Source organism: Mustela nivalis (genome assembly GCF_964662115.1).
Source record: "Mustela nivalis genome assembly, chromosome: X".
NCBI classification, from domain to species: domain Eukaryota; kingdom Metazoa; phylum Chordata; class Mammalia; order Carnivora; family Mustelidae; genus Mustela; species Mustela nivalis.
Window position 1 is genome coordinate 14,554,449 of NC_139040.1, and position 13,733 is coordinate 14,568,181.

The 13,733-nt window shown below is 42.2% G+C and overlaps 1 protein-coding gene across 5 annotated transcripts in view; it reads right to left on the reverse strand.

Annotated features, from left to right (window-relative positions):
• The window catches only part of LOC309856425 (transmembrane 9 superfamily member 2-like), a 100,593-nt gene that overhangs the window by 71,865 nt on the left and 14,995 nt on the right, over positions 1-13,733 (reverse strand). For 2 of the 5 annotated variants that reach the window (XM_082717621.1, XM_082717620.1), the window contains exons 1-3: positions 12,613-13,042; positions 3,705-3,772; positions 1,889-1,982 (exon numbers count right to left, since the gene is read on the reverse strand). In XM_082717621.1, coding sequence (XP_082573747.1) covers positions 1,889-1,982; positions 3,705-3,772; positions 12,613-12,801 — 351 coding nt within the window. In that variant the 5' untranslated portion in view covers positions 12,802-13,042. Of the gene's footprint in view, positions 1-1,888; positions 1,983-3,704; positions 3,773-12,612; positions 13,054-13,733 lie in introns of those variants that run through there. The other 3 variants (XR_014307200.1, XM_082717618.1, XM_082717619.1) reach the window with 3 other exon arrangements.

Sequence of the window (13,733 nt, forward strand, 5' to 3'; positions counted from 1 at the left end):
CACTGTCATCTTTCTTTCTTCCTATCTTTCTTTCTCTCTTTCTAGTACTATCATGTTCTTCATTTCAAGGGACAGCACTCCTTGAAAAAGTTCCCTTTATTGTTAGGACAATGGTACTCCACGCAGGTATTTTGTGCAACTTTAATTATCAAAAAGCTAATGCCTGGGGCGCCTGGGTGGCTCAGTGGGTTAAAGCCTCTGCCTTCGGCTCAGGTCATGATCCCAGGGTCCTGGGATGGAGCCCCGCATTGGGCTCTCTGCTCAGCAGGGAGCCTGCTTCCCCCTCTCTCTCTGCCTGCCTCTCTGCCTACCTGTGATCTCTGTCAAATAAGTAAATTAAATATTTTTTAAAAATAAATAAATAAAAAATAAAATCTTAAAAAAAAAAAGATGATGGAAACAAAAGCTACAGACTGGGAAAAAAACTATTTGTAAACTACTGCCCTAACAAAGGAATCACACCTAGAATATATAAGGAATTCTGAAAACTCAATAGTAAAGGTACAAACAATCCAAATATAAAAGGGGTAAAAGAGGAGACAGAGGGCCTGGGTGGCTTAGTCGGTTAAGCATCTCTTTCAGCTCAGGTCATGATCCTGGGGTCCTGGGATCAAGCCCCCCACATCAGGCTCCCTGCTTAGAGGGGAGTCTGCTTGTCTCTCTCCTTCTGCCTCTTCCCCTGCTTCTGTTCCCTCTCTCTCTCTCTCTCTCTCTCTCCCCCAAATGAATAAATAAAATCTTTTAAAAAATAAATTAAATTGGGGCGCCTGGGTGGCTCAGTGGGTTAAGCCGCTGCCTTCGGCTCAGGCCATGATCTCAGAGTCCTAGGATTGAGTCCCGCATCGGGCTCTCTGCTCAGCAGAGAGCCTGCTTCCCTCTCTCTCTCTCTCTCTGGCTGCCTCTCCGTGTACTTGTGATTTCTCTCTGTCAAATTAATAAATAAAATCTTTTAAAAAAATAAAAAATAAAAAAAAATAATAAAATAAAAAATAAATTAAATAAATGAGTGAATAAAAATCCTAAAAAAAAGTTTAAAAGAAGCTAATTCCCAATGGTTTCACAAGAGTATACATAAATTAATATTGAGCAAACTACATACTTTTAAAAAAAGTTTTATTTAAGTAATCTCCAAACCCCATGCAGGGCTCAAACTCACAGCCCTGAGACCAAGAGTTGCATACATCTCTGACTGAGCTAGCCAGTTGCCCCCAAACAAAACACTTTTAATATGTGCAGTGTATTGTACTTCAAGTAGACTTCAATGAACTTGGAAAAAAAAGAAGAAAAAAGTTAATGCCTTCATAATCATAACTGCTTATGAAAACATCCCTACTCTATCCCCGAATCTATTAAGGTATTGAAGGCAAAATCAATACACAATGACAGTCCAATGACATCTGCTTATACCACCTTACCCAAAACATGTAGGGACAATAAAGGAAACTGTTTTTTCTTTACAAAGCAAAAATAAAATTTGAAAGGCAAAATGGTTATGTGGAACCACTCCCTACTGCAGATAGTTCGAAGAGCACATATTCAGGCATTCTTCTGACAATACCACATCCTATCTCCTTTCCTTTTTCTCTGCCTCCTTCTAAAACAGACTCTTTGTGGGGCGCCAGGGTGGCTCAGTCGGTTAGGCTCAGGTCATGATCCCAGGGTCCTGGAATCAAGTCCTGCATCAGGTTCCCTGCTTGGTAGGAAACCTGCTTCCTTCTCCCCCACTCCCCCTGCTTATGTTCCCTCTCTTGTTGTGTCTCTCTCTGTCAACTAAATAAAATCTTTAAAAAGAAAATAAAAATATAACAGACTTTCTGCTACAATTTTAAGTAGCCAGTTCTGAAAAGATTCCATTTAAAACAATATTATATAAGATCCACTGAATAACCTTATAGGGAGATGATGTTATTCGTTCTCCGAATAGTACTTGTCCAAGATTTTCAGAAGGGTTTTTCTTCCCAGAGGCTTGACAGAAGTCAAAGCTAGAGGGAAAGTTCAAGGAAGGAAAAAAAATCAGCAAAGAAATTAATCTTTGTAATTTGTCAAGCCTCTCCACTGTTAATGGTAGATACTTCTAAAAACACGACCCAGAAGGTCTCTAATAATGATTTATAGACCTCATTATTTTAAACCGTTTAACCTCTTATAACTATGAATTCATTATTTAAAATGCTTATGGTACTGCTCTTGACTTTTATAATGTAGATAATCACAATCTTAATAAAACTCACAGTATCTTCAGGGTTAAACTTCAAATTACATTTTTAAAAAAGCAAAGAATAGTTTAAAATCTGTACTAATTCTAACCTGAGACATTTAGAAACTGCTGTTATCAGTTCTGATCAAAGGGGAACTTAAACAACAAAATCCCTTTTCAATTACAGGCCCATAGACTCACTCACAAATCAAATGGTTACCACATGGAAAGAATTACAACTGCCTTTAAGTAAATGGGAATACATAAAATTAAATATAAAATGGTAAAAAGAGAAAATCAATGGTAGGTACGTGTAATATTTTAAATGCTCGTGCTAACACCCTATGTCTAAATGTGGCATTTTAATGAAAATTAGACCTGGTTTTATTTCTGTTTAATTAGTAGAAATAAATACCAGAGGGAGCTACAATCATTTTTCTTTTTTTAAAGATTTTATTTATTTATTTGACAGAGAGAGATCACAAGTAGGCAGAGAGAGAGGAGGAAGCAGGCTCCCCGCTGAGCAGAGAGCCCGAAGCAGGACTCGATCCCAGGACCCTGAGATCATGACCTGAGCCAAAGGCAGTGGGTTAACCCACTGAGCCACCCAGGCGCCCTACAATCATTTTTCTAAGAAGTGTAGCATTTGTTGCTATTCTCAAATGACTGATCTTGATCTTGATTATATGATACTGGCCCAATACTAAACTAAGCACTTGCATCCATTAAAAGCCTTAGTAGCGGGGGCATCTGGGTAGCTCAGTGGGTTAAAGCCTCTGACTTTGGCTCGGGTCATGATCCCAGAGTCCTGGGATCAAGCCCTGTATTGGGCTCTCTGCTTAGCAGGGAGCCTGCTTTCTCCTCTCTCTCTGCCTGCCTCTCTGCCTCCTTGTGATTTCTGTCAAATAAATAAACAAAATCTTTAATAAATAAATAAATAAAAGCCTTAGTAGAAACTTCCCTATCCCATGTTTTAAATAAACTACACTTCTGCAATTATTTTTTTGAAGTTCAAAATATAGTAGATTTATAATTTGTTTTCCTTACAAAAATCAAGTATGGCAATTTCCTAAATTCTTGAGCATTTGCCTCACACTGAAATCACTCTGTTTTAATTTTGTTCCTGTTACTTTTATTTTTTTTTTTTTTAAAGATTTTATTTATTTATTTGACAGAGAGAAATCACAAGTAGATGGAGAGGCAGGCAGAGAGAGAGAGAGGAAAGCAGGCTCTCTGCTGAGCAGAGAGCCCGATGCGGGACTCGATCCCAGGACTCTGAGATCATGACCTGAGCCGAAGGCAGCGGCTTAACCCACTGAGCCACCCAGGCGCCCCTGTTCCTGTTACTTTTATTACAAAATTGCCACCATATTTCTTAATATATCTAGGGCTTTCATTCACTGTCTTTAAAATTTTAAAACACCTTTAACACAATAATATTATAATTACGATGTAACTGCAGTAATATCAATTCTATCAGGTACGTATGACATTACGTATAACTTACGTATTATATTCATAAGGCAGGACGGATTCTGTTGAGTCCAATCTATTTACAAAAAGTGCTATTGATGACTACAAAAAGAAAGAAAATACTAATTAATAATACAAAATAAAAAAGGTAGCACTTGCAAAATACATAACAAAGTGAAAAGTAATTGGATCTATGGCTCCCATCAATGTATGACTGTGCAATTACAAATTTATAACTTAGCACAGTGTTATACATGTATAACAATATGGTTATAAATTTTTAACACAGTACAGCTATAAATTCATAACATTTCATTTAGGTGGCATCATTGGAGTCTCTGAAAACATCAATTTTTCTGACATCTCAGCCATTCTTAACCTTTTTTAATTATAGAACCCTTTGAGAATGTGATGAAAGCTATGGGCCCTCTCCCCCAAAAAGCCCACATACTCAGCAAAGTCTCTGTTCAGGTTTCAGAGGCTTCATAGGGCCTCTGGAGTCCACGGAATTCAGGTTAAGAACTTGAGATAATTAAAGCTACCTGTGTAAGAGCTCTCCTTGTATTATTTTAACCATTTTTATAAGAATCATTCTAAAATACACTTCATCATTTCCTATCTTAAACAGAACATGGTGATCAAAATTTAACCTTCCTTGATGGCTCAGGATCATTTTGGAACATCAATCCTTGCACCAGCTTTGACTCTGTGACATCCTCAGGATCAAACTAAGTGAACGCTATTTGCCCCAAAACTCCACTGCGAAAGATGGTACCCACACCCCTACTACCCACACCCCTCACCCAACCAAAGAGCTTCAACTTTTTTTGTATAGATTTTACGTCTGTCTTTTCAGCAGTGAGTTGTTGTGACACCTCTTCGCCCTTCTCCCTTCTCCCACCCTCGATCTGCTAGAGAGCCCTCAACTTGTAAAATAAATCACAGATTTGTTAAAACGAAATCAAAAAGACTCAGAGCATGAGGGTTAGTGCATAAGCATTAGGATATCTCTTCTGGCTTTTCACAGGATACTTCCATTTACTTCCCTGGATCTCAGCTGGGTTCTTGATAATCTACAAGATAGGGTTTTTGTTTTGTTTTGTTTTGTTTTTATGTAGGCTCCATGCCCAGCATGGAGCACTATGTGGGGCTTGAACTCATGACCCTGAGATCAAGACCTGAGCTGAGATCAAGGGTCAGACACCTGACTGGGCCCCCCAGGTACCCCCAAGATAGGATTTTTATTTTTATTTTTATTTTAAAGATTTTATTCATTTGACAGAGAGAGATCATAAGTAGACAGAGAGGCAGGCAGAGAGAGAGGGGGGAGGAAGCAGGCTCCCTGCGGAGCAGAGAGCCCGACGCGGGGCTCGATCTCAAGACCCTGGGATCATGACCTGAGCCGAATGGAGAGGTTTTGACCCACTGAGCCACCCAGGCGCCCCAAGATAGGATTTTTAAAGAGACTAAAACAGCAGAACTTTAGTGAACACTATTCTTGTTCAAAATTCCATAAACTGCTTTTTTTTAATTGAACATCTGCTATCATCTTTACCATAAGGTTGGATTTTTTTTTTTTTAAGAGGAAGAAAATAATCAAGTTTGGGACAAATATAAACAGTGTTACTGTAACTCTGTAAGAGTATTGTATCTGTACTTAATGAAACCTTGTCAGAAATTCAGCAACAGTTGGGATGCCTGGGTGGCTCAGTGGGTTAAGCAGCTGCCTTCAGCTCAGGTCATGATCCCGGCATCCTGGGATCAAGTCCCGCATTGGGCTTCTTGCTCAGCGGGGAGCCTGTTTCTCCCTCTGCCTCTGCCTGCCATTCTGTCTGCCTGTGCTTGCTCTCTCGCCCTCTCTCTCTGATAAATAAATAAAATCTTTTTTTTTAAGATTTTATTTATTTATTTGACAGAGAGAGATCACAAGCAGGCAGAGAGAGAGAGAGGAGGAAGCAGGCTCCCTGCTGAGCAGAGAGCCCGATGGGGGACTCGATCCCAGGACCCTGAGATCATGACCTGAGCGGAAGGCAGCGGCTTAACCCACTGAGCCACCCAGGTGCCCCAATAAATAAAATCTTTAAAAAAAAAAAAAGAAAGAAATTCAGCAACAGCAACATATATCAGTTAGAGTTTTATAAAGGCGAATAGAGAAAAGCAAAGGACAGCAGATAATTAAGGATAATAGTTCATCTAGATAATAATTCATCTAGAATCCCAATACACAACATACATAAGATTCATATTTTAAAATGCATATCTGGATATTACTATATTTAAAAGAACCTTAATGGTTTCACAAGTCAAGTGAAGAAAAGAGAAATTATTCAATAATGGTAGATAACTGGTCAGTGATCTGGGGGAAAATAAGTTAAGCTGGATACTAACCTAATACATATACCAGGAAATATCAATCTTATTTATTAAAATTTAAACCATAAAAGTAATAGAAGAAGCCATGGGAGAATAATTTTATAATTGTGGCTGGCTTGGTTAAGAACTTTCAAAACAGGGCACAAAAGTCAGAAAACAAAACAAAAAAAAAGATATATTAGAATAAAAGCCAGTTTTTCTAAATGCTAAAAAACAAAAACAAAATACAATAAACAAAACCAAAAGACAACTGACAAACTTGGGAAAAGAATGTCACAGGTAAAGGACTAGTTTCCTGATTTAAGAATGACCACAGAACCAAAAAAAAGTGTCCACAAATCAATTTTTTAAATGTCCAACCTTATAGAAAAATGAGCAAAGAATATATAGATAGTTCACCAAAAAGAAAATACAAGTTGTTTTTATTTATATGAAATGATTCTCAATTTTAAAAAAGACGCCTGATAAAAGCATTATAAACTAAAACCATAAGACACAATTTTTCACCCATAAAATTGTCAAAGATCTAAAAGTTTGACAACACGCTGTCAAGCTGTGGAGAAGCAGGCACTCTCACACACTGTCTACGGAAGTGTAAATTAATGCAACCTCCATGGAAAGCAATTTGAGGATATCAAAATTGCTAAGTGCATCTATTCTTTGACCCAGCAATTGCGTTCCTAGGAATTTATTCTATGGATATTCTCATATGCAACAATGTTTGGTAAGATCAAGAGTATAGAAACAAGCTAAATACATACATAAGGGACTATGTAAATCCAATATATAACATCCTTATAATAGAATGATATACCATTAAAAAACAACAAGAGTGTTCTTTATATATTGATATAAAGTGGTCTCTAAGCTATATCATTAAATGATAAAGGCACCTGAAGGTGAGAACAGTATGCTCCCATTTGTGTAAAAAAAAAAAAAAAAGGAGGAAAAAATAATATAAACACATATTTGTTCATTTAATCAAGAAATCCCTAGCAGGATATGAGAAACTGACGATATTGGTGCTCTCCAGGGAGGGATACTATGTGGCTAAAAGACCCAGGTAGATGAGACCTTCACAGGGAAAAACCTCTTATCTGCCTGTATCCTTCTATATTATTCTAAGTGAGATCATTACAATCAAGGGGATGAACAGTTTCAAAGACTTTGATGTATATTTCAAATTGCTTTCCAAAGGGTTCAAGTTTAACTATTAAACCAATCTGAATGCCATCATAAGGCAGCAAAGAGACAAGGCCAGGTGGATGGGGCATTGTACAGGAGAAACAGACTAATCCCTTTTATAAGTTAATGTTATGAAAAGAAAAAGCAGGGACTGTGCTTAATTAAAAGAACCATAGACTATAATAAAGAGATGCAATTTGTGGTCCTAGATTGGATTCTGATTTGGTTATTTCAGGGATAGCTAGGGAAATCTATGATCTTGGTAATACATGAGATAAAAATGCATTCATGTGGGAAAAAATCTGTTGATGTGGAAAGACAGAGTTGTTAATAGAAAAGTGCAGGTTATGGGATGGTTAAGCGTCTGCCTTCGACTCAGACTCAGATCATGATTCCAGGGTCCTGGGATCCAGTCCCACACGGGGTTCCTTGCTCAGCAGGGAGCCTGCTTCTCCCTCTGCCTGCCACTCCTCCTGCTTTTGCTCACTCTCTCTGACAAATAAATTTCAAAAATCTTTAAAAAAAAAAAAAAGAAGAGAAACAAGGCATCGGTTAAAAAAAAAGTGCAGGTTACAAAAAAACGTGGATACCATTATTTTATGTAGGTAAAAAATGCATTTGGACTTCCATTCATTGCTAGTGGGAATACAAAATGGTACAGCCAATTTAGAAGAGAGCTTGGCAATTTCTTAAAAAAAAAAAACTAAACTAAATATAGGGGTGCCTGGGTGGCTTAGTGGATTAAGCCTCTGCCTTTGGCTCAGGTCATGATCTCAAGGTCCTGGGATCAAGCCCCACATCAGGCTCTCTGCTCAGCGGGGAGCCTGCTCCACCCCACACCCCACCCCCCGCCTGCCTCCTCTCTGCCTACTTGTGATTTCTCTCTGTTTCAAATAATTAAATAAAATATTTTTTTAGAAAAAAGGAAAAAAAGAAGAAAAAAATAAATATACTCTTAATAAACAATCTAGCAGTGATACACCCTGGTATTTGCCCAGAGGAGTTGAAAACATAAGTCTACCCAAAAACTGGCACAATGTATATAGCAGCTTTGTTCATCAATGTGAAAACTTAGAAGCAACCAAGATGTCTTTAGTAGATAAATATATGAATGAATTGTGGTACATCCGGATAACGGAATATTCAAAACTGAAAATCAATGAACCATTAAGCCATGAAAAGACACAGAGGAACCCTAAATGCATATTACTAAGTAAAAGAAGCAAGTCTGAAAAGTCTACGTACTGTATGATTCCAACTATAAGACATTCTGGAAAAGGCTAAACTATGAAGACAGTAGATAGATCAGCGGTTGCCAGGGATTAAGAGAGGGGCGGATAATAGCAGAGAGCATAGAGAATGTATAAGGCAGTGAAATTACTCTATATGATATTATAATGATAGATAATGTCATTACACATTCCTCCAAACTTCACCAAGGGTGAACTGTAATGTAAACTATGGGCTTTGGGTAGTAATGATGTGTCAGTCCAGGTTCATCAACTATAAGGAATGCAACACTCTGGTAGGGGCTGTTGATGAAGAAGGCTAGGTATGCGTGGGGGCACGGCTATATGGGAACTCCACTTTCTGCTCGATTTTGCTGTAAACCTAAAACTGCTCTAAAAAATTTAAAAACTCTATTAAAAATACACATGTGAGGTGCCTGGGTAGCTCAGTGGGTTAAGCAACTGGCTTCAGCTCAGGTCATGATCCTGGAGTCCCAGGATCAAGACCCACATCAGGTTCCTCCCTCACTGGGGAATCCACTTCTCCCTCTGACCCTCTCCCCTCTCATACCCTCTCTCTCTCTCATTCTCTCTCTCAAATAAATAAAATCTTTTTTTAAAGATTTTATTTATTTATTCGACAGAGAGAGATCACAAGTAGGCAGAGAGGCAGGCAGAGAGAGAGAGAGAGGAGGAAGCAGGCTCCCTGCTGAGCACAGAGCCCGATGCGGGACTCGATCCCAGGACCCTGAGATCATGACCTGAGCTGAAGGCAGCGGCTTAACCCACTGAGCCACCCAGGCGCCCCTAAATAAAATCTTTTTAAAAATACACATGTGGGGGGTGCCTGGGTGGCTCAGTGGGTTAAGGCCTCTGCTTTCGGCTCGGGTCATGATCCCAGGGTCCTGGGATCGAGCCCCACAGTGGGCTCTCTGCTCAGCAGGGAGTCTGCTTCCTCCTCTCTCTCTGTCTGCCTCTCTGTCTACTTGTGATCTCTGTCTGTCAAACAAATAAATAAATCTTTAAAAAAATACACATGTGGGTATGGGTATGTGTAGAAAAAAATCTAGAACATATGGTAAGATAGTAATAGCAGTAATTCTCTAGTTATTAGAAATGTTTTTCTTATTTTTGCCTATCTGCATTTTCTAATCATCTATCATGCATGCTACTGCTTTTGTAATAGCAAAAGTTTCAAAACTAAAAAAAGGGGGGGGGGCTGGATGCTACCAAATGAAGTAAGTTTAGAGTGTTAAACCTAAAAATGAGAGACTCACCAAAAGACAGAAGGCAAAAACTCAGAATAAAAAGTAGAACACATATAAGGATGCAAGTAACAGCCCAAAAAGAAAAGAGTTTATGGAAAAATTCCAGATATTTGTTATGGTTAAAGATCACGTTTCTTTGCTAGGAATCCTGATGAAATAAAGAATAGAGATTCAGGATGAGGAATTACCAGAGAAAAGGCAGACATAAAAATATTTTGTAAATGCCATTTCCTACATTACACGTGTTTGGCAAGATGTTGGCTCAAAATGTTACCATCAAAACTTCACACAGGAAAAGGCAAGTTCCAGGTTTTAAGGGCAAACTTGTGGCCCCAAAACTGACCTTTAAAAAATACTGGAAAATGGGACACGTGGGTGGCTCCGTCGGTTAAGTAGCTGCCTTCAGCTCAGGTCATGATCCCAGTGTCATGGGATCAAGTCCCACATCTGCCTCCTTGCTCATCAGGGAGCCTGATTCTCCCCCAGCCTGCAGCTCCCCCTGCTTGTGCCCTCTCTGATAAATAAAATTTTAAAAACAAAACAAAACACCCTGGAACTTTCAACTTGGTTAAGTCTATAGTTAAAGCACACCCAGCACTGTTCTCAACTTCCCAGTGCCTTTGTGGTGCCCTATGACAGAACACTACCCCATTCACTAAATTAGGCAACTAGGAGTCAGAAAAATAAGTCTTATTCATTAGTATCTTTTGAAGTGATTACTTGCCTCCCCCCCCAAAAAATACAACACACAACCTTTTTTGGACTCAGCTTAGTTACAGAAACCAGGCTGCTGAAGAAAGGAGTCAGGAAGTTATTGGAGAACTTCAAGAGGACTGACACGTTGGCCTCAGTGGGAGGAGCATGCAACTCTTGATTTTGAGGTCTTGAGTTCAAACCCCAGTTGGGTGTAGAGGTGACTTAAATAAACTTTAAATTAAAAAAAAAAAAAAAAGAAATCTCTGCCTAAAGAAAACGAATAATGATAATAGTTACCATTTATGGAAAGCTTACTAAGCTTACTAAGCGCCACGTATAGTTGTCAGTGCTTTTCATACATTGTCTCATTTTATCCTCTCAAGTCTGAGAGGTAAATAATACCTTGATGTTTACAGGCAAAGGGCCTAGGGGAGACAAAAGTGCATTAACAAGAATTAGAGAGGTAACAAGCAGGCTGCCTGGAGGAGTGAAGAATGACAGAAAGGAAACACGGTGGGGTTGCGTCTAAGGCCACAGTGAGGCGGATGGGGGGATGGGTGAAATAGCTGATGGGAACTAAGCAGCGCACTTGTGACGAGCTCCTGGTCTTTGTAAGGAAGTGCTGAATCACTAAATTCTACACCTGAAGCTAATATAAGAATGCATGTGAACTCACTGGCATTTAAGTCAATTTTTTTTAAACGACCATGGTGACTGTGTGAGAGAGAGTACAAGGGAGACAACAGGAAACGGAAGAAGAGAGCCAGAGGAAAGAGCCCAGGCGGCGGAAGGAAAGGAGCTGCGACAGAAGAGGAGGAGCTAAGTGGAGGAGCAGCCAATAGGGAGGAAGGAGCTCCGAGGAAGGAGGAACAGAAGGAGCTAAGAAGGGCGGTGGAGAAGCACTGCGGAAAGGAGGAAGCAAGGGCTGCGTGTGTGGCTTAGTGTTAGGCATTTGCCTGCGGCTGGGGTCATGATCCCCGCGTCCTGGAATCGAGCCCCGCATGGGCCTCCCTGCTCGGTGGGAAACCTGCTTCTCTCCCATTCCCACTGCTCGTTTTCCGTCTCTGTCTGTCTCACTCTTTCTCTGACTCTCTCGCTGTGTCAGATTAAAAAAAAATCTTAGGGGGGCGCCTGGGTGGCTCAGTGGGTTAAAGCCCTGCCTTCGGCTCAAGTCATGATCTCAGGGTCCTGGGATCGAGTCCCGCATCGGGCTCTCTGCTAGGCGGGGAGCCTGCTTCCTCCTCTCTCTCTGCCTACTTGTGATTTCTTTCTGTCAAATAAATAAATAAAATCTTAAAAAAAAAAAAATCTTAGGGACGCCTGGGTGGCTCAGTTGGTTGGACGACTGCTTTCAGCTCAGGTCATGATCCTGAAGTCCCAGGATCGAGTCCCGCATTGGGCTCCCAGCTGCATGGGGAGTCTGCTTCTCCCTCTGACCTTCTCGCTCATGCTCTCTCTCACTGTCTCTCTCTCTCAAATAAATAAATAAAATCCTTTAAAAAAATAAAAAATAAAATAAAATTTTAAAAATCTTTAAAAAAAAGGGGGGGAAGCAAGGGGGCGGGCCCAGAGGGAAAAGAAAGAGGGAGGGGTGGAGCCAGGCAAAAAGGGCGGGACCCAGAGGGGAGATTGGAGGGAAGGGGTGGGGCTAAGTGGAAGGGAGGGCGGCGCCATGCATCGGGGGCGGGGCCTGGAGGGAGGGAAGTGGGGAAGGGAGGGGCGGGGCCTAGAGGGAGGGGAGGGGCTACGAGGGAAGTGGGGAAGGGAGGGGCCCAGGCACCGGGGCGGGGCCTAAAGGAGGGGAGGGGAGGGACTGCGACGGAAGAGGAGAAGGGAGGGGCGGGGCGGGGAGGGAGGAGAAGAGGAAACGCTGAGATGAAAAGGAGGGAGCCAAGAGAAATGGGGGAAAAGGAGGAGCTCTGAGGATGGAGGAAGAGCTGAGCGGGAGCTGGGCGAACGGAGAGTAAGGGGAGGGGCCGAAAGGGAGGGAAAGAGAATCTGGGAAAAGAGTGGTCCGGATGGTCCACGTGCAAGGCTCAGAGATAGAGCCGCTGAGACACACCCACAGAAAGGGCTGTGGCGTTCTGGGTCAGAGGCGGAAGAGCTCGCGACCGTGGTCTCCCCCCGGCGTGCCCCCTACCCCTGCCGGAAGCCTTCCCCTCACATCTCACTGCCTCCCACGGGTGCTCACCTTGCAGGTTGCAGTCTCTCGGGTCGCCTCGCAGAAGTTAACTGGAGCCAACCCGGGGAGGTAGAAGGCCGCGCTGGGGGTGGCCTGAAGCCCCAGGAACAGCCACAGCCCCAGCAGCCACCTCAGCCCGGGGAGGGCGAGCCTGAGGCGGCAAGGGTTGGTTCCCACGCGGAAACCACGAGTACTCATTTGAGGAGCCGGCTCAGGGCTCGGGGGCGCACTACAGGCGAGATCTAACCAGTGAACGGGAGAAACGGATATGATAACTCGGCTGGTGGGACTAGAACTCCAGGGAAAGCCACTTATTCCGACGAAACAGTGGCTTGGAACCCGTTGCTAGGGCTCCAGGCTACTCATATGAGCACTCGGAGTACGCATGCGTGCGGGTCCCCGCTAAGTCTTCCACACGCCCCCCCCCCCCCGCCTTCCCCACTCTCCCACCCCCCACCCACAGCCCGGCACTTTACCGCGGTTAGAGGTGCCTCGGGGAGCGGGGAAGGGGGGCAACGGAGGCTGGCTGAGAGGTCTCAGCATGCAACATCACAACTAAACAGGGTGTTGTGTCCTCCCTGAGTTTGCCTCAGTCCCAAAGTAGCAGTGTTTACCCCCCCCCCCCATTTTCACTTTTTCCGGCGGGGTGGTGGGACAAGAATGGGGAAGAGGGGAAATTACGGGGCCAAGCTGTCCAGTATGGTGGGTGTTAGGCGCTTGAAATGCAGCCAGTGCAAAATTGATGTTCCATAGGGCCAAGTGCACACCCAGTATCAGGGACTGCTTGGAAAAAGGAATGCAAACCTCTGCGTTTTTATATTGATTGCATGTCAAAACAATAATATTTTGGGTCAGTTGCATTGAATAAAATATTATTAAAATTAATTTCACCTGTGTTTTGTTTTGTTTTTCACAAAGATCACAAGTAGGTAGAGAGACAGGCAGATGGGGGGGGGTATCCCAAAGTGGGGCTCAATCCCATGACCCTGAGATCATGACCTGAGCAGAAGGTAAAGGCTTAACCCACTGAGCCACCCAGGCATCCCTCACCTGTTTCTTTCTAAAGTATGATTGCTAGGGGCTCCTGGCTGGCTCAGTCCATAGAGAATGGGCCTCTTGATCTCAGAGTT